Here is a 27,398-nt window from a genome sequence, read left to right as displayed (position 1 = left end):
ACAATACTGAACATGATATGGATACATGGGTATTGGATTAGGTATGACGATCTGCACTTTCATAATTAAACTAACAAACTTCATCCCTTAGATTAGTACTAAGTCTTTGTAGATAAATAGCCAGGTAGGTAGGTAGGTGCGCGCATCTTTAAGGCGGCGTAGCGTACCGTATTTACACTACGCCGCCTTAAGTCAGAGAGGCAAGTACTGTATTCACAAAGTACTTGCCTCCTAACTTCCGGCGGCGTAGCGTAAATGGGGCCGGCGTAAGCGCGCCTAATTCAAATGAGGATGAGGGGGCGTTTTTTATGTTAATGGAGGGTGACCCGACGTGATTGACGTTTTTTAGGAACGGCGCATGCGCCGTCCGTGTACATATCCCAGTGTGCATTGCTCCAAAGTACGCCGCAAGGACGTATTGGTTTCGACGTGAACGTAAATTACGTCCAGCCCTATTCACGGACGACTTACGCAAACAACGTAAAAAATTTCAAATTTCGACGCGGGAACGACGGCCATACTTAACATTGACTAGGCCAGCTATTTGATGGAATAACTTTACGCCGGAAAACGCCTTACGTAAATGGCGTATATTTACTGCGACAGGCGCACGTACGTTCATGAATCGGCGTATCTAGGCATTTACATATTCTACGCCGAACTCAACGGAAGCGCTACCTAGCGGCCAGCCTAAATATTGCACTCTAAGATACGACGGCGCAGGCTGTCGTATCTTAGCTAGGTTTAAGTGTATCTCAGTTTGAGAATACACTTAAACTTACGACGGCGCAGATTCCGAGTTACGTCGGCGTATCTACTGATACGCCGGCGTAACTATTTGTGAATCTGGCTAAGACAGTATAATATTTTGTAGGCAGAAACCTACTAGTGGCAATTTGAATGTTTGTAGACAAACCCTTGGTACAAGCATTAGGAATCTATTTTTTTACAGAAATAAATTGTGAAAGTGCTGCAAAATGTTCTTCTAAGTTCAGATCGCATGATCTGAAAGTTCTTATTCCCTTTTCAAAGTGGTTCTAAAGGCTAGACATTTTTTTACCCTAATGCATTCCCTGCATCTACTATGTGGTGCTAGATTTTATTCAGTGCTTTTTTAGGGAAAGCTACAGCACATCCCCACTGACAGGACATAGATCTGCCTTGTTTACATAGGCAGAGCTCTGTTCTGTCATTCTCCTCAGTGATCAGTGGGTGCTGGCGGACATCCATTGGCCGGAACCCGCTGATTGGCATCTACTGTGACTAATCACAGCAGAAGCACTGTGCGCCTCCCTACACTGAAGTGCTGGATCACATACTAGGTACATTATCCAGCACAGGAGAGCTACCCTGCCGCCTTATAACTGCGTTATGCGGTCGACAAGTGGTTAAGCACATGGATTTCTGGTAGGAATTTATACAGATTAAGAAAAAAACTTCCCCTTTAAAGCTCAATATACATATCACCTTCTCATGATGTAGGCAGTAATTTTGTGTGCTGAAATCCTATTTTAGAGAATGTAACCTGTGAAATTGCAGGAACTAGTGACATCACAATGTCATATCACTAGTTTGAGTTGTCAGTTAGGGAGTGAGTGCATAATGCCTTGCTCTACTATGTGTAGATGATAATTATACCTTAGCTGGATAAAGAGCAAATTGGTTTCCATTGTAGACATTCTGCTGTTTTCCGACTGCCATGTTCCCACCTCAGGCAGGCTTCACATGTTATAATAATTTATACTGATATGTTAATAAACTGTAGGGTTATGTTTAGCTCTAATACCAATATTGCTTTGAAATTAAACAAACTGTAGATTCCTACAGTTGGTATAAAATCTATGAATTTATAGGAACAATTTTAATTAAATGTCTAAATTTATATAACTGTAATTAGAAAATTTAGGAGAAAAATTGTGTGGGAGTTTACGGGGGCTTGTTGAAACGTATGAAAAACATGGCATATTAGTTCAACCACTTACCGACAGCGCCATAGCCGAATGACGACTACAGTGTGGCTCGATAACTCTGGGAGGGCGTACATTGATGTTCTCCCAGAGAACACGGAAGTATCCTTGACTGCCGGGTCCAGAGGTCCCGGCACATTACGGTAAATGGCCACTGACAGCGGCCGTGTACCACGTGATCGCTCCGTCAAATGACAGATGTAAACAAACAATAATAAAGTGATAAAAAGTCCCACAAAAGTGCTTGTGAAAACAAAGGATCCAAATTCTCTTGTGCCAGGAAGTGAGCAAACCAATTCATCCACCACCACCAGAAAATATAGCCAAACTCCTTACCCTATAATATGACCCCTTTATCACAAAGAGGTCAAAAAAGTTTGCACCACCAATCCACACTCCTTCCTGCTCCAGACCCACTTAGATGTCTTTCCCAGGATCTCATGGACAACTCACAGGATCCACATGGTTTCCATGGCATAAATCCGACACCAAAGGACTCTGGAATTGCAGGTTTTTAGCCACTACACCTCTTCCCACATGGACCATATAATTAAAAAGGAAGCACACTGCACATACTGTGATACTGTTTAAAAACGGCTATTTAATCTTAGTGTATACGCTTTAAAAAAAAAAAGTTTGTAAGTAAAATTGTCAAACATGAAAATCATACTTTGCAATATACAAAATGCCTCTATTGGCATCATTAAGCAGGGAACATGCGCAAAACATATTAATTTCATACACTGTGCCTGCCTGGACAAAGTGCCATTTCTTCAGAGCAAAATGGAAGCACTGATTTTTACTGTATAGTTACATTTGTCCAGCTTGGACCAACATATATATATATATTTCATACCTCTGGGACCACTGTGGAAGTTGAAAATGGTGGAAGGGAGATCATGGTGTGGTGTTGTTTTTCAGGGTTGGGCTTAAGGTGTCAGCATACCAAGACATTTTGGACAATTTCATGCTCCCAACTTTTTGTAAACAGTTCGGGGATGGCCCCTTCCTGTTACAACATGACTGCACACCAGTGCACAAACAAGGTCCATAAAGACATGGATGAGCAAGTTTGGGGTGGAGGAACTTGACTGGCCTGCACAGAGTCCTCATCTGAATCTAATTGAACACCTTTGGGATGAATTAGAGCACAGACTGCAAGCCAGGCCTTCTCGTCCTACATCAGTGCCTGACCTCACAAATGCGCTTCTGGAAGAATGGTCAAACATTCCCTTAGACACACTCCTAAAGCTAATAGACAGCCTTCTCAGAAGAGTTGAAGCTGTTATAGCTGCAAAGGGTGGGCCAACTCAATATTAACCGCTGGGAGCAGCGATCAGTGTTGTGTCACAGTAAGCCCCGCCCCCTAACAGTTAGAACACATCCCTTGGACACACTTAACCCCTTTCTAGCCCCCTACTGGTTAACCCTTTCCCTGCCAGTCACATTTATACAGTAATCAGTGCATTTTTATAGCACTGATCACTGTATAAATGTGAATGGTCCCAAAATAGTGTCTGATGTGTCCGCCATAATGTCTCAGTCACGATAAAACCGCAGATCGCCGCCATAACTAGTAAAAAAAATACATATAAAAAAAATGCTGTAAAACACACCCCATATTTTGTATACGCTATAAATTTTGCGCAAACCAATCAATATACTCTTATTTTTTATATATATATATATATATATATATATATATATATATATATATATATATATATATATATATTTTTTTTTTACAAAAAATATGTAGAAGAATAGGTATCGGCCTAAACTGAAGAAAAAAAAATGTTTTATATATTTTTGGGGGGATATTTATTATAGCAAAAAGTAACAAATATTGCTTTTTTTTTTCAAAATTGTCGCTCTATTTTTGTTTATAGCGCAAAAACAAAAAACGGCAGAGGTGATGGAAATACCACCAAAAGAAATCTCTATTTGTGGGAAAAAAAGGATGTAAATTTTGTTTGGGAGCCACGCTGCACGACTGCGCAATTGTCCGTTAAATCGACACAGTGCCGTATCACAAAAAGTGCTCTGGTCAGGAAGGGGGTCAATTTTTCCGGTCCTGAAGTTGTTAAACCCTATGGACTAAGACTGGGATGCCATTAAAGTTAACGTGTGTGTAAAGGCAGGCTTCCCAATACTTTTGGTAATATAGTGTACATAAGCATTCACAGCCTTTGCCATGACACTCAAAATTGAGCTCAGATGCATACTGTTTTCACTTATCATCCTTGAGATGTTTATACAACTTGATCGGAGTCCACCTGTGGTAAATTCAGTTGATTTGACATGATTTGGAAAGACACACACCTGTTTATATAAGGTACCACAGGTAACAATGCATGTCAGAGCACAAACCAAGCCATGAAGTCCAAGGAATTGTCTGTCGACCCCTGAGACAGGATTGTATTGAAGCACAGATCTGGGGAAGGGTACAGATTTTTTTTCCCCGGCATTAAAGGACCCAATGAGCACAGTGTCCATCATCCGTATATGGAATACGTTTGGAACCACCAGGACTCCTCCTAGAGCGGGCCACCAGGCCAAACTGAGCGATCGGGAGAGAAGCGCCTTAGTCAGGGAGGTGGCAAAGAACCTGCATGTCACACTGACAGAGCTCCATCATTTCTCTGTGGAGAGAGGAGAACCTTCCAGAACAACCATCTCTGTAGCACTCCACTGATCAGGCCTGTATGGTAGTGTGGCCAGAGGGAAGCTACTTCTCAGTAAAAAGCACATACATGCCCGCCTGGAGTTTGCCAAAAGGCACCTGAAGGTCTCTCAGACCATGAGAAACAAAGTTCTCTGGTTTGATAACCAGAAGATTAACCACTTGCCGACCGCCCACCGTCGTTATACGTCCTCACTTTAGAGATGAATATCTCGGTAACGGTAGCAGCTGCTGCCACAATCGAGATATTCATCTCTTCTGTGGGCGGCCGTGTTAACGATAATGGCGGTCTCCGCGACGAATTCGCCGCGAGATCGCCGTTATCGGTGGCGGGAGAGGGCCACCCCCCCTCCCGCCGCTCTCCCGCGCCCTCCGCCGCTTACCGGAGCCGTCGGTAGCGGCGGAGGAGATCGCGACCATCTGGCTGGTGAGCAGGGACGAGACTGAAGGAAAAATCTCCTTCGCCCGTCCCCATAGCTCCGCTGGGCGGAAGTGACGTCAAAACGTCAGTCCCGCCCAGCGTCTTAAAGAAACATTTTTTTTTTTGTCATTTGAAAAAATGACATTTCCAAATTTTTTTTTTTTTTTTTTTGCATTTAAGCCCAAATATGAGATCTGAGGTCTTTTTGACCCCAGATCTCATATTTAAGAGGACCTGTCATGCTTTTTTCTATTACAAGGGATGTTTACATTCCTTGTAATAGGAATAAAAGTGATAATTTTTTTTTTTTTTTTTTTTCAGTGTTAAAAATTCTAAAATAAATAAAAATAAATGCGAAAAGCAAAAAAAATTTTTTTTAAAGCGCCCCGTCCCGACGAGCTCGCGTGTAGAAGCGAACGTATACGCGAGTAGCGCCGACATATGAAAACGGTATTCAAACCACACAAGTGAGGTATCGCCGCGATCGTTAGAGCGAGAGCATTAATTTTAGCCTTAGGCCTACTCTGTAACTCAAAAAATGCAACCTGTAGAATTTTTTAAACGTCGCCTATCAAGATTTTTAAGGGTAAAAGTTTGACGCCATGCCACGAGCGGGCGCAATTTTTAAGCGTGACATGTTGGGTATCATTTTACTCGGCGTAACATTATCTTTCACAATATATAAAAAAAATGGGCCAAATTTATTGTTGTCTTATTTTTTCATTTAAAAAAGTGAATTTTTTCCAAAAAAAGTGCGCTTGTAAGACCGCTGCGCAAATACGGTGTGACAAAAAGTATTGCAATGACTTCCATTTTATTCTCTAGGGTGTTAGAAAAAAAATATATATAATATTTGGGGGTTTTAAGTAATTTTCTAGCAAAAAAAATGGTTTTGTCTCGTAAACACCGACTCTGAAAAACAGGCCCGGGGCTAAAGTGGTTAAACTCTTTGATTGAACTCTTTGGCCTGAATGGCAAGTGGCAAGTCTAGAGGAAACCAGGCACCGCTCATAGCCTGGCCAATATCATACCTACTGTGAAGCATTGTGGTGGCAGCATCATGCTGTGGGAATGTTTTTCAGTGGCAGGAACTGGGAAACTAGTCAGGATTGAGGGAAAGATAAATGCAGCAATGTACAGAGACACCCTTGATGAAAATCTGCTCCAGAGCGTTCTGAACATCAGACTGGGGCAAAGGTTCATCTTCCAACAGGACAACAACCCTAAGCACACAGCCAAGATAACAAAGGATTGGCTACAGGATAACTCTGTGAATGTCCTTGAGTGGCCCAACCTTGAATTTGATTGAACATCTCTTTAGAGATCTGAAAATGGTTGTGCACGACACTCCCCATCCAACCTGGTGGAGCTTGAAAGGTCCTGCAAAGAAGAATGGGAGAAACTGACCAAAAATAGGTGTGCCAAGCTCGTAGTATCATACTCAAAAAGACTTGAGGATGAAATTGGTGCCAATGGTGCTTCAACAAAGTATTAAGTTAAGGTTGTGAATACTTGTGTACATGATTTTTTTGTGAGTTTTTTATTTTTAATGAATTTGCATAGATTTCAAACACCTTCTTTCACTTTGTCATTATGGGGTATTTATTGTTGGTAGAATTTTTAAGAAATTAATGAATTTAGTCCATTTTAGAATAAGTCTGTAACATAACAAAACAAAGTGCTGTGAATACTTTCCTGGTGCACTGTATGTACCTCATAAAGCCTGGAAATAATATAAGAAGAAGAACAAACTCACTGAAAAACACAATTATGCTTGGAAAAGGTGAAGAGAAAGAAAAGGACAACCAGCAAAAAGATGACTGGAAACAGTAACAGAAATTGCCCATGCATGGATTAAAACTCGGCCAATTCCGGCTGAATTTCAAATCATGTATGACTTGCATTAGGAGTGCATTTGTTTTTATTCTTGGGTTATGGCAAGGTATTATTATTTGTATTATTTTTATTTGCCATCAAGTGGATACTGACACTTGTCAACCACATGGATACTGTTTCTCTAGAGCAGGGGTCTCAAACTCAAATTACCTGAGGCCACAAGACAAGTTTTCATATCCCATGGGGGGCCGCATGCAAACTTTCAAACTTCAAAAACAACAGTACTGGTGTCAGCGAACGCATTATTAACCCCCCCCAGCACTGGTGTCAGCGGACGCATTATTACCCCTAGCACTGGTGTGAGCAGACGCATTATTACCCCTAGCACTGGTCTAAACGGACACATTATTACCCCAGCACTGGTGTCAATGGATGCATTATTAACCCCAGCACTGGTGTCAGCGGACGCATTATTAACCCTGACCACTACACTGCACACTGACCACTACAATGCACACCGACCACTACACACTGACCACTACACTGCACACTGACCACTACACTGCACACTGACCACTACACTACACACTGACCACTGAACACTACACACCCCACTGACCACTACACTACACGATGACAACTACACTACACACTCACCACTGCACACTGACCACTACACTGCACACTGACCACTATACACCCCACTGACCACTACACACTGACCACTAACCATCAGGGCACAGCACATCAGGTCACAGAGCCCAGCACATCAGGGTACAGGGCACAGCGCACATCAGGACACAGCAGGGCATGCACACATCAGGGTACAGAGCCCAGCACATCAAGGTACAGGGCACAGCACATCAAGGTACAGGGTACAGCACATCAGGGTACAGAGCCCAGCACATCAGAGCACAGCACAACAGGCCACATCAGGGTACAGGACATGGCATGGCACATCAGGACAAGGCACATGGCACATCAGGGCACATCAGGACAGGGCACATGGCACATCAGGGCACAGAGCCCAGCACATCAGGGTACATGGGGCACATCAGGGTATATGGGGTACATCAGAGCACATTGGGCACAATCGGGGCACATGGGGCACAATCAGGGCACATGGGCCACATCAGGGTACATGCGGCACATCAGAGCATATGGGGCACAATCAGGGTACATGGGGCACATCAAGGCACATCAGGTTACATGGGGCACATTCAGGGTACATAGGGCACATGAGGGCACAATCAGGGTACATGGGGCACATCAGGGTACATGGGGCACATCAGGGTACATGGGGCACATCAGGATACATGGGGAACATGAGGGCACAATCAGGGTACATGGGGCACATGACATCACAATCAGGGTACATGGGGCACATCAGGGCACAATCAGGGTACATGGGGCACATCAGGGCACAATCAGGGTACATAGGGCACAGGTCAGCGTTTACTTGTTGTCGTTTTCTTCACATGCAGAGTAGCGCAGGAAGCGTCTGTCATAAGTTTGCTTCTCTCTCATATCACGCTGCTCCCCGCCCCCCGGCGGCCCCCTCTCTTCTCGTCCATCCCAGATTATGTCGCAAGCAAATGGGGATGGACATTTCCGCGCCCCCCCCGGCCCTGCCTGCGGGCCATTTATAACCGTTCCGCAGGCCGCAAATGGCCCGCGGACCGGTACTTTGAGACCCCTGCTCTAGAGTATTCTGACTTGTTTTTTTGGATCTCAGGTCTTTGCAGTGACAAGTTCATAATTTCTGTTACCGTATCTAGCCAGCGTTTTTGCTGGTTGTCCACTTGTTTCCCTTCAACTTTTCAAAGCATTATTGTTTTCTTTTTCAGTGAGTTGGTTCTTTTCATAATATACCCAGAATAACAGGGACGCACCGGACCTCCTGCTGCGAGCGGCGGCCGCAGCTGGTGTGAACACAGCCTAAGAAGCTTATTGGCTACCATGCGCAGCTGCCCCAGATTTTGCACTCTCCAGTTTAACTAAATCAACCCTACAGGGAGTGCAGAATTATTAGGCAAGTTGTATTTTTGAGGATTAATTTTATTATTGAACAACACCCATGTTCTCAATGAACCCAAAAAACTCATTAATATCAAAGCTGAATATTTTTGGAAGTAGTTTTTAGTTTGTTTTTAGTTTTAGCTATTTTAGGGGGATATCTGTGTGTGCAGGTGACTATTACTGTGCATAATTATTAGGCAACTTAACAAAAAAAATATATATACCCATTTCAATTATTTATTTTTACCAGTGAAACCAATATAACATCTCAACATTCACAAATATACATTTATGACATTCAAAAACAAAACAAATCAGTGACCAATATAGCCACCTTTCTTTGCAAGGACACTCAAAAGCCTGCCATCCATGGATTCTGTCAGTGTTTTGATCTGTTCACCATCAACATTGCGTGCAGCAGCAACCACAGCCTCCCAGACACTGTTCAGAGAGGTGTACTGTTTTCCCTCCTTGTAAATCTCACATTTGATGATGGACCACAGGTTCTCAATGGGGTTCAGATCAGGTGAACAAGGAGGCCATGTCATTAGTTTTTCTTCTTTTATACCCTTTCTTGCCAGCTACGCTGTGGAGTACTTGGACGCGTGTGATGGAGCATTGTCCTGCATGAAAATCATGTTTTTCTTGAAGGATGCAGACTTCTTCCTGTACCACTGCTTGAAGAAGGTGTCTTCCAGAAACTGGCAGTAGGACTGGGAGTTGAGATTGACTCCATACTCAACCCGAAAAGGCCCCACAAGCTCATCTTTGATACCAGCCCAAACCAGTACTCCACCTCCACCTTGCTGGCGTCTGAGTCGGACTGGAGCTCTCTGCCCTTTACCAATCCAGCCACGGGCCCATCCATCTGGCCCATCAAGACTCACTCTCATTTCATCAGTCCATAAAACCTTAGAAAAATCAGTCTTGAGATATTTCTTGGCCCAGTCTTGACGTTTCAGCTTGTGTGTCTTGTTCAGTGGTGGTCGTCTTTCAGCCTTTCTTACCTTGGCCATGTCTCTGAGTATTGCACACCTTGTGCTTTTGGGCACTCCAGTGATGTTGCAACTCTGAAATATGGCCAAACTGGTGGCAAGTGGCATCTTGGCAGCTGCACGCTTGACTTTTCTCAGTTCATGGGCAGTTATTTTGCGCCTTGGTTTTTCCACACGCTTCTTGCGACCCTGTTGACTATTTTGAATGAAACGCTTGATTGTTCGATGATCACGCTTCAGAAGCTTTGCAATTTGAAGAGTGCTGCATCCCTCTGCAAGATATCTCACTATTTTTTACTTTTCTGAGCCTGTCAAGTCCTTCTTTTGACCCATTTTGCCAAAGGAAAGGAAGTTGACTAATAATTATGCACACCTGATATAGGGAGTTGATGTCATTAGACCACACACCTTCTCATTACAGAGATGCACATCACCTAATATGCTTAATTGGTAGTAGGCTTTCGAGCCTATACAGCTTGGAGTAAGACAACATGCATAAAGAGGATGATGTGGTCAAAATACTCATTTGCCTAATAATTATGCACTCCCTGTATTGGTACACATAAATGCTTTTGAAGATCTTTTATGATAGCATGTACTTTATTTTTACTTAATGCATTGTGCATTGTTTGTGCATAATAATATATTTTTTCCTTTTTTTTTACAGACTGGTGTGCCCTGGCTTGGGTCTGCTGCATTACATTGAATCTGTACCTGAATGTAGTGAAGGAGATGAGGACAGATCGATATGGGCTGTAAGTACAATAGTTCTAATGTTTTATCATTATGGCAGGAAGCTGGCCGGTTCACAGCTTTAATTTGAATTGCCGACCACTCACAGTCACACACAGCCCCTCCTCCTGACCCGGTACCTGTGACAGACAGAGTACCATCATCTAACAATTGCATTGGACATTGGTGACCTAGATGTAACTTGTGACATCACAAGGTCCAGTGTGGCTTATTGTCATGGTCTAACAGCCTTTAATTGGTGAATGCCAACCCGAGCCTTTACATGGATCTAATTTAACTGAACTCTCATGATGGAGTTTTAGCTTGTGAAGTCCTAAACACTAAAGTTGATGGATCATAACCTGTTACAGTATTTAGGTGTAATTTACAGTATTGAAAAATGGTGTGATGGATTCTAGTGCCTACAGGGATTTTGAAATGAGGTGCCATGGCACCCTGGGCTGCTGCAACAAGCCACGGCAAAATTACAGAAAGCCTTGATACAGTCCAATGATTATCAGTTTCCTGTGTTAACTTCTGTGTATACGGAGTAGGGAGAGCATATTCTGTTCCTCTTCCAAGGCTCTCTCCCCCTGTTGCTCTCTATACTACTTCTGGCAAAACTAAGAGCTGTACAAACGTCTGCCCATGTCCTACCAACCAATGTCATTGATTGCTAAGGAAATGTCAGGCAGTGCACACAGTTTTCAGTTTTGCCGGCAGTAGTATAGCTAGCAGCAGGGAGGGAGAGAGAGCCTGGAGGCGGAACGGATATGCTTTCCCTGCTCCGTATACACAGAAGTTAACAAAGAAAACGTTTAATCATCGGACTGTATCAGGGCTTTCTGTAATTTTGATGTGATTAAGGCAAAGGGGAGGGGGGATTTGTGCTAGAGGGGGAATTTTTCAGGGGGAATTTTTGGTAGGAGGGGCATTTTGGGGGGGGGGGGGGTTTAAAAGGGGGAATTTGTGGTAGCTGAGGGGATAGGGGGGATTTACAACCTATTTACAGCTTGACTTAAAAACTATAAATTTGAGGTCTTTTCTCCACCAGGCACAGTGCTGTAATGCATGTTTTTCTGCACCACACAAAAATGCGTTGCTTTAACTGACAATTGCGTGGTTGTGGACTTGTACCCTAACAAAATTTATGTCCTTTTTTCCCCACAAATAGAGCTTTCTTTTGGTGGTATTTGATCACCTCTGCGGTTTTTACTTTTTGCGCTATAAACAAAAAAATTGTGACAATTTAAAAAAAAAAAACAATATTTTTTGCTTTAATAAATAACCACATTTTTTTTTAGGAAAAATAACATCTCTTCATCAGTTTAGGCCAATATGTATTCTTCTATGTATTTTTGGTAAAATAAATAAAGAAAAAACATTTATGGTATTTTAATTTTTATTTTTTTTACTAGTAATGCAGTGATCTGCCATTTTTAGTGGGACTGCGACTTTGCGGCAGACAGATAAGACACTTTTGACACATTTTTGGGACCATTGACAATGTATACAGCGATCAGTGCTATAAAATGCACTGATTACTGTGTAAATTACACTGGCAGGGAAGGGGTTAACACTAGGGGCGATCAAGGGGTTAAATGTCTTCCCTGGGAGGTGTTTCTAACTGTAAGGGGGTGGGACTGACTGGAGGAGGAGACAGATCACTGTTCCTAATCAGAACAGGGATTTGTCTGTTTACATTGACAGATCTCCATTCTGACTCTCTGTGGAGCGATGGCGGGTGGCCGGCCATGTGCATTGGCTCCTGCGTCGTACCGCAGGAGTGCACCCTAGAGCTCTTAAAGCGGCCAACGTACAATGATGGTGATTCGTCCAGGAAAGCCAACCTGCATGGCTGAATTTTCATCGCACAGACATCGCATGTGATTTGCACAGCAGTGCGGAGCAATTTTCATGCAATTTCTGACATCGCAGCACTGGGAACCAGCCCTAAGTCTTAGGAACAAAAGGTATCCTAAAACGTGTCCTCATATTCAGATGAATAATACACATTAAACAGCTAACAACTGTTATGGAACATTGAAGGTGTATTAATATACATTCATATTATATCCATCTGTTTTGTTTATAATCATGTGCAGGACAAAACCGATTACAACTTTTAATATTCCTGATGGCTAAGTACGGCTATGGTTTGAATCTAAAATAATCTAAAACTGTTGCATATAGTATTTTTATTTTTTTTTGCAAACCATAGTTCCAACACTAATGCCACTGTGATATTCGCTACAGCTAACATCTAAAGCAAAAACATATTTTTCTGACCTTTTGGATAAAGTATGGAATGGTGAAACTCCCTGGCAGTTTTTTTTTTTTATTCTCTGTGTACATTAGTGAAATTTTTTTGTCTCTTTTTGTCTTAAGACACAACCGAACGTCTGTTTTTTTTGTGGCATGATTGTCTTATTTTGAAAGTGAAAATGTTACTCGCAATACAAAAATTTTCATACAACAGAATACGTCAGAAGTGACGTAATGTGTTGAATAGTTTTGTATGTATTCTTTTGTTTCTGAGCATGCGTAGTCTTGCTCTTACGTTTTTTTCCGTACGAAAACCATACTAATGAAACAAAAATTGGACGTTGAGTTCACATCCGACAAAAATGTTATAGTCTGCATATCCAGCTTTTGTCTGATGAAAAAGCAAAATCGACTGTCAAAAGCACCATACTAACGATCTGAAAAGCTCGTCGTACGAATCTTTCCATACGATTTTTGTATTGTGTGAACAGGCCTTAAAGGAAGGAAGATTTACCCTCTATCCTCGATTTAGCTGGTTCTGCTAATTTCCTAGTACAGATGAAAATGTATTTCTCTTAAGCTGGTCATACAAGGATTCAATTTGACCGGTCCAGCAGGGAGGGCTATCAAATCGACAAGTTGAAAAAAAAATCATCATTCAGTGCCATTCAGTGCCAATTATCAATGAGGCAAATAAAAGTGCACAAATCTTCCCAGCTTAAATACAGCAATAGAAATCTGGGGATTTCAGTGAAGTAAGTCAGTGGTCCGTACAGTAGGAAAATGTCATGCCATTAAAATTGCAGCTTGTTTCCTGTGTAAACTTAGAGATTGTACTAAAAACACTGTGGGGGAATTTTTAAAAACTAGAGCAGACAGAATCTGGAGAAGCTGTGTATAGTAACCACTCAGCTCCTAGTTTCCCTTTCTTCAGTTAAGCATTTAAAATGAAAGCTAGAAGCTGGTTGGTTGCCGTGCACAACTGCTTTAGATTCTGTTTGCCCCCTGTGCATTATGTGAATAGAATCTTGGGCAGGCCATAAAAATCAAAAGAGGGCTGGACATGTAGTCATGATCTTTATATATCTGTATTGTCAGCTTTCTAAATATACATAATTGTTATACAGTATATTGTTGAGCAAATTAAATAGACCTATTGACAGGTCCTGCTAATCATCACTGGCTTCTTAGGATGTATTACATATAGGCAGATTCAGAGCGAGTTACGCCGGTGTATCAGTAGATACGCCGTCGTAACTCTGAATCTGCGCCGTCGTAAATGTAAGTGTATTCTGGAAACCAGATACGCTTAAATTTGGCTAAGATACGAGCGGCGTAAGTCTCCTAAGCCGTCATATCTTAGGGTGCAATTTTTTCGCTGGCCGCTAGGTGGCGCTTCCGCTGAGTTCGGCATAGAATATGTAAATGACTAGATACGCCGATTCACGAACGTACGTGCGCCCATCGCAGTAAAGATACGCCGTTTCCGTAAGAGATACGCCGCGTAAAGATAAAGCTGCCCCCTAGGAGGCGTAGTCAATGTTAAGTATGGCCGTCGTTCCAGCGTCGAAATTTGAAAATTTTACGTTGTTTGCGTAAGTCGTCCGTGAATAGGGCTGGACGTAATTTTTGTTCACATTGAAACCAATACGTCCTTGCGGCGTACTTTGGAGCAATGCACACTGGGATATGTACACGGACGGCACATGCGCCGTTCGTAAAAAACGGCAATCACGTCAGGTCACCCCCCATTAACATAAAACACGCCCCCTCAGCCTAATTTTAATTAGGCGCGCTTACGCCAGCCCCATTTACGCTTCGCCGCCGTAAGTTAGGAGGCAAGTACTTTGTGAATACAGTACTTGTCTCTCTGACTTAAGGCGGCGTAGCGTAAATACGATACGCTACCCTGCCTTAAAGTTGCGCCTGCGTCTCTGAATCTAGGTAATAGTGTCAAATATGACATGTTTACTAAAACTTCCCATTTGCTTTGTGAGGCCCCCTTTCGCACAGACTTGGTCTGGTTTTGCTCAGCAGAGGATTTGTCAGTTGATCTCCTGCTGAGCTGAGCGGAGAGGCCATATGACAGGTCTGTCCCCTCGACTTATGCACAGCCCACTCTGCTCTATGGGCAGCTGGATGTAAATGGACCAGCAGTTAGTTTAATCCCGACTGCCCTTCAAAAATTTGTTTCAGTCATAATAGCTGTATTGTGATTCTGTGATTAGCACACGGCTATCACATGGGCTAATAACAGCACCCTGTACCATGTGATAGATGTGGGCCAATCACAGAATAACAATTGTAACCACAACTGTTTTGAATTAAACCATTCATGACAGTTCAAAACATTGCTGTTATAGTGATCATCACTGTAACAGCAACCAAATCGTAAAAAAAAAAAACTGATTCCCCCCCAGAATAGTACAGTGCCACTATGGTGACACTGAACTACTCTGATGAGAGTATTGTAAAAAAAAAAAAAAAAAGTTTTAATAAAAAAATGTTTATTTTTACATGCTGACACCGGTCAGTATCCCTGATCACTGCCATTGTTGTGAAGAAAAAACACATTTTATTTCGTTTTATTTTCCAAAAAATTGTGAAAAAAATGTGCCATATCTCTTACTAAATACTTCAGACAGTCTACTTTCTAAAAAGTGGTCATTTGGGGGTATTTATACTGTCCTGTCATTTTAAGGGCCTCAAGAAAAGACATAGGATGCCAGTATATCAATTAATATACACTTATTGGAATGTTTTTAATTTTTACAATAGACATGTAGCAGAGTACATTTTGGCCTAAATTTATGAAGAAATACAATACAATAAATATTGTTGTTTTTTTTTTCAAAATGTTGGGTCTTTTTGAGATTTTAGTTTTAGGCTGAACTTCCACTTCACAGTGGTTGTAAACCCTCACATATACCCAGGGAAGTGCACAGCTTCAGATGATACACAGGGATGAAACAAATCCTCCTACATAAGTTTTACTTGTATATGTGCTGTCTTTACCTTTCTACACTGTTTAGAAAGTGCACATCTTGTTATAAAACCCTGTTTCCTCATTCAGCAGTGGGTGTGGAGTCTGGGCATACACTGTGTGGGAGCTGGTTAGAGGAAAGTCATTCCCCCCCCCCCCCACTCCACATAGGTAGAGGAACAAAGAAACTTGCAGAGCTGCAGTCTGAATAGACAAGCCCTTTGCTTATCTATTTTTAAGCACCCTACCCGTCACACATTTCCAGCTGCTTTTATCGTTTGTGTCAGAGCGCTTGTCAGAAGTTATCATGCTGAGGAACAAAGCGGCAGAAAGGCACGGCACTCGGAGCTTTGGAAAGAGATAAGTAAACACTACAGATATATGCATAGGTCAGATTTCATGAATGGGGTTTACAATCACTTTAAAGTAGCACAGTGAAGGGGGTAAAACCTTCCGAAGGTCAAGAATCTAAACAGGCCAGATACACAGGAAGAGGGGAGAGCAGAGTGCTGAGAACCTGCTAGAAAGACAATATTGCTTCACTTGAGAACGTTGAAGACAAATTGGTCCACAGTGGATGTAACTACAAATGTCAATAAAGGATTATTTTACTGCCTGGTAAGAATATATATATATATCATCACTGTGATTGGCTTTCACAATGAGCACATGGTTGGGATCCTATCCATGGTTCCACATCATAAACAGTGACTGTATGCTAGGGGGTGCTGAATGAGCATGCTCCCATCACAGTCAGTCACAGTCACCCCAGCTGTACTCATATAGGTGGCAGGCAGGGGGGGGTTAAAGCTCAACGTCACACTGTTATATATACACATATGGCTGAACTTAGGAGGTTAGGAGGAGGTTTGATTGATATGTATAATCTAGTATACTTATGTGTTAAAATCACATATTGTTTTAGTATCTTTTTTAGATAATAGGAGAAACAAATTTAGTTAGTTGATTTTTTTTTTTTTTTAATTACAAGGAAGATATTGTGATGACAGTAACCTATCACTGCCCATCTCTTCCAATAAATGATTTTGTGTTGATTCCCAGGTCTCGCTACTGGGTCTATAGCATAGAATGCATCACTGTCTCCTTACAGCACAGACAAGCAACTAATCTGTGCTACAGCAATTAGACTTCTAAAGACCTTGGGGAAACAGCACTTCTGCAGCCTTGTGACCAAGAGTAGGATAATGAGGAGTGGCAAGAAGTGTCACTTTGGATTGTGTCCTTCTAGACAGGAAGCTCTTCAGTAATGTCATTTATATGTCATGCACAATTGAAGCAGCTAATAGAGTGAATCTCTAAGGGGCAAACAAGTTGTAACAGTGTTAATTACAGCATCATTTATTATTTATTTGTTGATATGTGTGCCACTCAATCCCAGGGAGGAGGGGCATCAAATGCACCCAGGATAATGTTTTTTTTTTTTTATTATTTATTCTCTGACAAACATTCAGCTTAAAGCGGGGCTGTGATCATTAGCAAACTGCCCCCCCCCCCCCCCCCATCCCCTTGCTTTTTTAACCACTTGACAACTGGGCACTTAAACACCCTTAATAACCAGACCAATTTTCAGCTTTTGGTGCTCTCACGTTTTGAATGACAATAACTCAGTCATACAACACTGTAACCAAATGAAATTTTTGTCCTTTTTTTCCCACAAATAGAGCTTTCTTTTGGTGGTATTTGATCACCTCTGCATTTTTTTTTCCCGCTATTAATGAAAAAAGAACGACAATTTTGTAAAAAAATGAATTTTTCTTCATTTCTATCATATCATTTTGTAAAAAAGTAATTTTCCTCATACATTTGGCCTAAAATGCATACTGCTACATATTTTTGGTAAAAAAAAAAAAAAAAATTGGATATTATTTAGTCTGGGTGAAAGTTATAGGGTCTACAAGCTTTGGTACCAATTTCTGAAAATTGAACAATTTGATCACACCTGAAGTACTGACAGCTTCTCTCATTTCTTGAGACCCTAACAAGCCAATAAAGTACAAATACCCCCCAAATGACCCCTTTTTGGAAAGTAGACATTCCAAGGTAGTTAGTAAGAGTCATAGTTAGTTTTTTGAAGTTGCCATTTTTTCCCACAATTCTTTGCAAAATTAAGATTTTTTTTTTTTTTTTTTCATACCAATATTGTCATTATAACAGGTTATTTCTCTCACATGGCATGTATATTCCACAAATGACACCCCAAAATATATTCTGCTGCTCCTCCTGAGTATGGCGATACCACATGTGTGAGACTTTTACACAGCGTGGCCACATACAGAGGCCCAACACCGAAGTAGCAACTTCAAGCATTCTAGGAGCATAAATTACACATCTAATCTCTCAACCACCTATTACACTTTTGAAGGCCCTGGAGCACCAGGACAATGGAAACGCCCACAAAGTGACCCCATTTTGGAAAGCTAACACCCCAACGTATAATCTATGAGGCATAATGAGTCTTTTGAACAGTTCATTTTTTTGCAGATGTTTTTGGAAAATGTGGAAAAAAAATGAAAACGCATTTTTTTTACACAAAGTTGTCCATTTATAGGATATTTCCAACACATAGCATGTACATAGCAAAAATTACACCCCAAAATATATTCTGCTGCTCCTCCTGAGTATGGCGATACCACATGTGTGAGACTTTTACACAGCCTGGCCACATAGAGACCCAACATCCAAGAAGCACCATCAGGTGTTGTAGGGACACAAATTACACATCCAATTTCCTTACAATCTATCACATTTTTGAAGGCCCTTCATATTTCTAACACAGCATGTACATACCAAGAATTACACCCTAAAATACATTCTGCTGAGTAATGGGTACAAAAAAAAAGGATTACCTGTGTTTTTAGTAGTGCAATTGTCCACAGGAGGAGAGCCCTGATCCAGGCAGCAGGCAGGGACGTGGTCAGCGACAATGAATGGAATTGTCCAGGCAGCAATATTGTTCATAGTCGGTACATAGCCAGCAGTGCCAAAATATTGGTCCTGGTAGTAAGGCCAGGAAAGAATGGGGACAGGGGTAGAGGCTTCTCCCACCCAAATCTCTTTGAAGCCTCCGGGCAACCAGACCCTAATCTGGGAATGAGAAAACTAAAAAAATTTGTTTTTTCATCCAGAAAAACAATTCTGGAGCCCCTCACATGTGTGAGACCCCTGTGTTCCCACTAGCATAGCAGGGTAAAAGATCAATCCAAGGGGCAGGCAAAAAACGTGGTCAAACAGTCCAGGGTCAATTCCAGAGCAGGCAGATGTAGGTACAGTTTAGGGTTAGGCAAAAGAGTGGTCGTATAACAAGCCAGGGTCAGTTCCAGAGAAAGCAGAGGTATTTTTAGCATTAGGCAAAATCGTGGTCGTATAACAGTCCAGGGTCGGTTCCGGAGAAGGCAGAGGTATGTAGAGTGCAGTGGCATAAGGGGTGTGGAGGAAAATGACAGGGAATTTGAATTTTGTTTACCTAATAATTTTCAATAGTGTGGTAACGGCGGAAACATGCACCTAAACAGAGGCCTGGTTGGGAGGGACAATCGGGACAATAAACTGTTGTGTCTCTTCTGACTCCTCCTCTGGCGCACACCCGGCATTTCTTCTGACGGGCTGCACCTGTTCGACGGGGGGGGATTTTGTCAGGAAAGTGCCGTTCGTGAAGTCTGCTCACGCAATCAGTGCGAAGAATGTCTGGTGGCATTTCAGGGAACAAAAGGGCGGTGATAACGTCTTCTTGGTAGAGTAGATATGGAACGGGATTCTGTGTTGCTTTTTTGTAGATAACATAAGAGTTATAGAAGGCCAAACTGAAAAAGTAAATGGACACTTTTTTATACCAGTGACGGGATTTTCGGGAGGGAAGATAGGGTTCAATCATCTGGTCATTGAAGTCTACGCCACCCATAAATAAATTGTAGTCGTAGACACAAGATGGTTTCTGCACTGGGCCGCTTCTTTTGGGGACTTCCACGTAGGTGTCATTGTGGATGGTGGTGAGCATGTGGACATCTCGTCTGTCCCTCCACTTGACAGCCAATAGCTCCTGGTTCCGTAAAGACGTCGTCTCTCCTCGTCTCAGCTTCTGATTCACCAATTTTTGGGGAAGCCCTTTCTGTTTATTCTCACTGTGCCACATGCTGGGGTGTCTCTCCGGTAAAGATTTCTAAACAGGGGCAAGCTGGTATAAAAATTGTCCACGTAAAGGTGGTATCCTTTTCCAAGTAGTGGATAGATGAGCTCCCAGACGACTTTTCCACTTGTTCCGATGTATTCGGGGCATTCGGGGGGATGTAGTTGGGAGTCCTTCCCTTCGTAAACAATGAAGGAGTAGATGTACCCCGTGTCTCGGTCACACAGTTTGTACATCTTCACCCCATATCGGGCCCTTTTGCTTGGGATGAATTGTTTGATGCCCAGCCTGCCGTGGAATTTTACAAGGGACTCATCTATTGATATATTTTGTTGAGGGGTATATAACTGGGGGAATTTTTCAGAAAAAAAATTTAGAAGTGGCCGAATTTTAAATAATTTGTCAAAAGCAGGGTCATTTCGGGGAGGGCACTGGGTGTTGTCATTATAGTGGAGGAACCGTAGAATCATGAAGTATCGGGATCTGGGCATACGGGATGAGAAGACGGGCATGTGGTGGATGGCTTTGGTAGACCAATAGGCGTACCCTTTGTTTTTTTTTGAGAGACCCATATTGAAGGTCAGGCCTAAGAATATTTTAAACTCCTCTACGGTCAGGTCTCTCCAATGAAAGGGGCGGGCATAGCTGGAATCGGGGTTGCTTAGAATAAATTGCTGAGCGTAGAGATTGCACTGGGCCACAATAGATGACAATAATTCGTCTGTAAAAACTAAATGAAAAAAATCAATCGTGTCAAAATTATCGGTGTTCACCTGTACACCTGGTTGGGCGGTGAAAGGGGGGATACTTGATGCTCCAGAATTCGAAGGCAGCCACAGGGGGTTTTGAAGGCCATAGGGAAGGCTGGCATGGCCCCTATCCCTTTGGGGCAGAGAGGACACCCTACTGGTGCCTGACCTTTGTTGCACTGCTTGCGGGGTGGACGGCACTGCTTGCGGGGTGGACGGCACTGCTTGCGGGGTGGACGGCACTGCTTGCGGGGTGGACGGCACTGCTCGCGGGGTGGACGGCACTGCTCGCGGGGTGGACGGCACTGCTCGCGAGGTGGACGGCACTGCTTGCGAGGTGGACGGCACTGCTTGCGAGGTGGACGGCACTGCACTAGTAGTAGGCTGCTCCACGCCAGAACGCCTTCTTTTAACGGGCACAGGTTCCTCCTCTGAATCAGTATCAGACCCGCTTCCTGTTACGGGCTCATAGGCCGAATCGGAATCGGACAGAGACTCCTCACAGCTGTCATCAGACGCCCATAGTTTCTGGAAGGCCTGCTCGGTGGTAAAAAAATGTTTTGCCATACTGGTGGCTAGTGAGGCTGGACTGCAGAACACTGGTGGGCACTAGTGGCACTGCAGTGGCGCAGGTGTAACTGATGGGCAAATGTGGCACTGGTGTGGCTCTGGTTGCACTGCTGTGGCTCTGGGGTCACTGATTAGCAGGCGGCACTGGTGGGCACAGGCGTCACTGCAGTGGTGCAGGTGGAACTGGTGTGGCACTGGTGGGGCACAGATGGCACTGGTGGGGCACAGATGGCACTGGTGGGGCGCAGATGGCACTGGTGGGGCGCAGATGAGCACTGGTGGGGTGCAGATGAGCACTGGTGGGGCGCAGATGAGCACTGGTGGGGCGCAGATGAGCACTGGTGGGGTGCAGATGAGCACTGGTGGGGTGCAGATGAGCACTGATGGGCACAGGTGGCACTGATGGGCACAGGTGGCACTGATGGGCACAGGCGGCACTGATGTGGCTCAGATGACACTGGTGTGGCACTGGTGTGGCTCAGATGACACTGGTGCGGCACTGGTTTGGTACAGGCGGCACTGGTTTGGTACAGGCGGCACTGGTGTGGCACAGGTGGCACTGATGGGCACAGGCGGCACTGATGGGCACAGGTGGCACTGATGGGAACAGGCGGCACTGATGTGGCAAAGATGACACTGGTGTGGCACTGGTGTGGCTCAGATGACACTGGTGCGGCACTGGTTTGGTACAGGCGGCACTGGTTTGGTACAGGCGGCACTGGTGTGGCACAGGTGGCACTGATGGGCACAGGCGGCACTGATGGGCACAGGCGGCACTGATGGGCACAGGTGGCACTGATGGGCACAGGCGGCACTGATGTGGTTCAGATGACACTGGTGTGGCTCAGATGACACTGGTGCGGCACTGGTTTGGTACAGGCGGCACTGGTGTGGCACAGGCGGCACTGGTGTGGCACAGGCGGCACTGGTGTGGCACAGGCGGCACTCGTGGGCACAGGCGGCACTCGTGGGCACAGGCGGCACTCGTGGGCACAGGCGGCACTTGTGGGCACTTATGGGCACAGGTGGCACTTATGGGCACAGGTGGCACTTATGGGCACAGGTGGCAGTGTTGTGGCACTGATGTGGCAGTGTTGTGGTACTTTTGTGGCACTGGTGTTCACTGGTGTAGGACAGGTGGCACTGTTGGGGCACTTGTGGGGCACAGGTGGCACAGATGGCACTAGTGGGGCACAGATGGCACTAGTGGGGCACAGATGGCACTGCCTGGGGCACAGATGGCACTTCCTGGGGGACAGATGGCACTTCCTGGGGGACAGATGGCACTGCTGGGGTAAAGATGGGGCACTGCTGGGCACTGCTGGGGATTGCTGGGCACTGCTGGCACTTACTATTGATTTGAAAAAATCTCTCTCCTCTCCTCTCACGCTGCAACGGTGTGAGGAGAGGAGAGAGATGACCTGCATGTGACCCAGCCGCAGGGTTTGTTTACAAATGTGATCGCGCCGTCATTGGACGGCGCGATCACGTGGTAAGGAGCCGCGTCCATTGGCTCCTTACCGCGAGTGCTGTTGCTGCGGGTCCCGTAGACCCGGCGAGCACCGGCGATCGCGTGTGCGCGCCCGCTCGGGCGCGCACAACGCAGTCTCTGGGAGGACGTACATTGACGCCCTCCTAGAGTACAGTAACCGCTCTGTAGCCGTATTTTGGCTATAGGGCGGTTACCAACTGGTTAAAGGTGAACTGCTGGAATATACAGCTCTGCATAGAAACCCATTGAGGTTGATTTACTTAAAGCGGGGGTTCACCCAAAAAAAAAAATACATCTAACAGAGCCAGCATACTAAGGACATTACATTTCGGCAGGTCATTTTTTTTTTCTCGGTACATACCTTTATATCCTGATGTTGTCCAGGGCTTCCGGGTTCCGATGACTGCAGGACTGGGCGTTCCTATCCTTCCGTTCGATGATTGACGTCTTGTGAAACAGGTGACCTGTCGCACAACGCGCGTCACCAGATGTCTGGAAATAGCTGAGCTGCGAGTCGGCACTATACGGTGCCTGCGCAGTCAGCTCTACACGGCGGGCACAGGCGCCGACTCGCAGCTCGGCTATTTCCGGAAATCTGGTGACGCGCGTTGTGCGACAGGTCACCTGTTTCACAAGACGTCAATCATCGAACGGAAGGATAGGAACGCCTAGTCCCGCAGTCATCGGAACCCTGAGGCTGGGATAGGAACGCCCAGTCCCGAAGTCATCATAACGAGGAAGCCCTGGACAAAATCCGGATATAAAGGTAAGTACAGAGAAAAAAAAAAAAAATGACTAAATTAAATGTCCTTACTATTGTACTATTAATGTAAAAAAATCGTTTTTAGGGTGAACCTCCACTTTAAACTGGAAAGTGCAAAATATGGTGCAGCTCTGCATAGAACTGAATCAGCTTTCAGGTTTTTTGGTCAAAGCTTATTTGAACAAGCTGAAGTTAGAAGCTGATTGGCTACCATGCACAGCTGCATCAAATTTTACACTTTCCAGTTTTAGTAAATAAACCCCAATGGGTTTCTATGCAGAGCTGCTGCAGATTTTGCACTCTCCAGTTTTAATAAATAAACCCCACAGTCTCCCCCCAAACAATAAAATCACAGATGCATACAGCTCTGCATGATCAACAGTTTTCTTATATAAAAATCACATTTTTTCAGCAAAGATAAGGTTTTATTTTTTTCAACCTCACTGGTGATATAGCCAGTACAGTACCTTACAGCTGTCCCCTGGGAAGGCTATGTGCCCAATTACTTTTTGAGAGCTCTTGTAGGTAAATTGTGCATTCTGCTGCACAAAATTGTGGCTGATTCTTAAAATATCAGAATTTGCTTGCAGACTTCTGTTTTAGGTCTGTTCTGGCCACAGTTTTGGTTAGGGTTTTGACAGTTCAGGGGCCTGGTTGCTTCTATAATTTGCTCTAAACACACTGACAATTATAACGCATCACATTCACCGTCAAGACAAAATGTTTGGATTGGTATTTATAGTGGAACATCAGACATTATGATTTGACAGTCGGGACTGCCAGAATTCTTGCTATGGAAGCCAGATTGGGCTGGCAGAGTCTTGCTGCTGAGCCACTACCCTACATAACAGCAGCAGATTCATTTTATATGTAATGCTGAATATGCTGGATGTTATCAGATTGACAGCAACTGTGTGAAAAGTTTATAAGCGTTGTCATGGGTTGACATTTGCTTGTGAAAGTAGGGCTTCACACCTCCTTTTCATGCAGTGCATCATGGATACATCTTTTTAAATTATATTTTTATTTGCATTTGGGATTACTGAAAAATGCAGGAAGCCAGAGACAGCAGTGATGTTGATACATTGTACATTATATTTGCATGGTCTATCACAAATAGAGTGTGTTTTTTTTAACTATTTACACTTCCTTCGTGAAATGGTAGAGGTACAGTGTACCCCATTACCAATTCACATAGGGGGGGGCAGGGTCTGGGGGTCCCCTTTGTTAAAGGGGTCTTCCAGATTCTGATAAGCCCCCCCGCCCGCAGACCCCCACAACCACCAGGCAAGGGTTGTGGGGATGAGGCCCTTGTCCCCATCAACATGGGGACATCCTCCCCATGTTGAGGGCATGTGGCCTGGTGCGGTTCAGGAGAGGGGGGGGCCACACTCTGTCCCCCCCTCTTTTCTGCGGCCGGCCAGGTTAACGTGCTCGGATAAGGGTCTGGTGTGGATTTTTGGGGGAACTCCACGCCATTTTTTTTTAAATTTGGGGTGGAGTTCCCCTTAAAATCCACACCAGACCTGAAGGGTCTGGTATGGATATTTGGGAGGAACCCCACGTCATTTTTTTAAATTTACGGCGGGGTTCCCCTTAATATCCATATCAGACCTGAAGGGCCTGTTAATGGAATTTGGGGGACCCCCACGTTTTTTTTTTTTATGAATGAATCATCTCTGAATTGCCAGTTTAAAATGCATTTTTTTCTTTCAGAAATGACACTTTGTGCAGGGACAGTTCTATGTACGGGAAACATGCGCTTTTTCACATGCTGACTTTACACCCCCCCCTAGGTACGAAATTTAAAGTAATATTACACTTTTATTGTTTCACTTTTAACATTATTAAATTCACTGCTCCTGAAAAAACGGCCGTTTTAAAAACTTTTTTTTGCATTGATACATGTCCACTGGGACAGGACCCAGGTCCCCAAACACTTTTTAGGACAATAACTTGCATATTAGCCTTTAAAATTAACACTTTAGATTTCATATGTTCGAGTCCCATAGACTTTAACAGGGTTCTAAAGTTCACACGAACATTTGGTGTGTTCGCAAGTTCTGATGCGAACCGAACAGGGGGGGTGTTCGGCTCATCCTTAATCTCCAACACAACCCCGCCCTTTTACCCCTTCATGTAGGAGCAACAAATGATTAAACGGCAGTTCAACTTGTATATCAGCAAGTGCTGGCATTATAATAATACAAAAATATGCTATTTTAGTAAACATTTTAAAGCTGAACTCTGGGCAAAAACAATATTTGGGCATTAGCTGAGAACTTGTAATAATATATGCCCCATTCGTGGCTGCTGCTTAATTCTTGAAAACGGATAGTGATGTAAGAACCAGTGGCGGCCCATCCATTATGCGACTGCCCACGGGCGCCACCCCCCATCCATGCGTCTGGTCCCCTGATATACATACAGCGACCCCGGATGCATGGATTCCATGTGTTTTTGAACCATGTGATTAGAGCCAGAGGCTACAATCGGCTTAAAAAAAAGGTGGGCTCCGGGCCCGGTTGTGTGACGATAACGAATGAATATTTGTTATCGCCTCATTTATCCTCCTTCCAGCCAATCGTGAAGCGGGCCTGACACTCATCATGATTGGCTATCCTATTAGATGCCTAGGAGGAGGAGCCGTGCTGGATTATTGCAATGCCACTGTCCCCGGGGGTCGCCCCCCCCCCAAAAAAAAAAACATGAGCCGCCACTGGTAAGAACTGAACTTTCACTGCTGAAGCTGATAGTCAGGGCTTGATCACAGCGAGTCACTCTATATTCTTTGAAAATAATACAAAAAAATGAATGGAGGAGCTGCCGGGCGAGTGACTTGCTGTGATCAGTGTGCTCCAGTCCTGACTGTCAGTTTCAGTGGTGGAAGTTCAGCACTTACATTACTGTCAAGGGGTGCATTAATTTAAGTTTTCAGCAAAGAAATGCCAGCCATGAGTGGGACACACATTATTGGAGTAGTAAGAAAATATACCACTCCTGTGGGTCTGTAAAGACTGCCTCTATTTGAACATTAAGGGATTTAGTAACTAATATAAATACTGTACCCCTCTGGAATAGGATGAATAAGTGGCATGGAACGCATGTGAAATATTGGGGCACTTCAACGCCATTACTCTAGATTCTATCTAGTGTGTCTCTTGAAGAATTATAATTTGGGACCTGGAATGCTAGCTTTTCAAAGTTAGGGGAACTTTTAACTTTAGAATTTAAGCCCCTGACATTTCAAGATAATTTACTATGGTTCATAGCATAATAATATGTATGAATAAGGATCTGGAAAGGAGAGTTACACAAGTCAGAAAAAATACATCACTATTACTACAAAACAATGGGATGACATGCGGAGAATTGCAGGTACATAATAAAGCAGGGTTTGCCAAATTAGCTTGGAATCCAGGAGCCAGCTAAAAAAGTTAGGAGCCAGGAACGCGCCCCGTCCCATCGAGTTCGCGCTCAGAAGCGAACGCATACGTGAGTAGCACCCGCATATGAAAGTGGTGTTCAAATCACACATGTGAGGTATCGCCGCGCTTGGTAGAATGAGACCTCCTCTGTAACTCAAAACATGCAACCTGTAGAATTTTTTAAACATCGCCTATGGAGATTTTAAAGGGTAAAAGTTTGTCGCAATTCCACGAGCGGACGCAATTTTGAAGCGTGACATGTTGGGTATCAATTTACTTGGCGTAACATTATCTTTTACAATATAAAAAACATTGGGCTAACTTTACTGGTGTCTTATTTTTTAATTAAAA

The 27,398-nt window shown here is 43.8% G+C and overlaps 1 protein-coding gene across 1 annotated transcript in view; it reads left to right on the top strand.

Moving 5' to 3' along the window:
* The window catches only part of LOC120927438 (cyclic AMP receptor-like protein A), a 712,728-nt gene that overhangs the window by 267,746 nt on the left and 417,584 nt on the right, over nucleotides 1–27,398 (top strand). Inside the window, exon 6 of the mRNA XM_040338115.1 lies at nucleotides 10,589–10,676. Within this exon, the coding sequence (XP_040194049.1) occupies nucleotides 10,589–10,676 (88 nt within the window). The remainder of the gene's footprint in view (nucleotides 1–10,588; nucleotides 10,677–27,398) is intronic.

The sequence above is a fragment of the Rana temporaria genome, chromosome 2, assembly GCF_905171775.1.
Source record: "Rana temporaria chromosome 2, aRanTem1.1, whole genome shotgun sequence".
In the NCBI taxonomy this organism is placed as follows: Eukaryota; Metazoa; Chordata; class Amphibia; order Anura; family Ranidae; genus Rana; species Rana temporaria.
The sequence above is the reverse complement of the archived record's forward strand: the minus strand, read 5'-3'. Positions and strand labels throughout refer to the sequence as shown.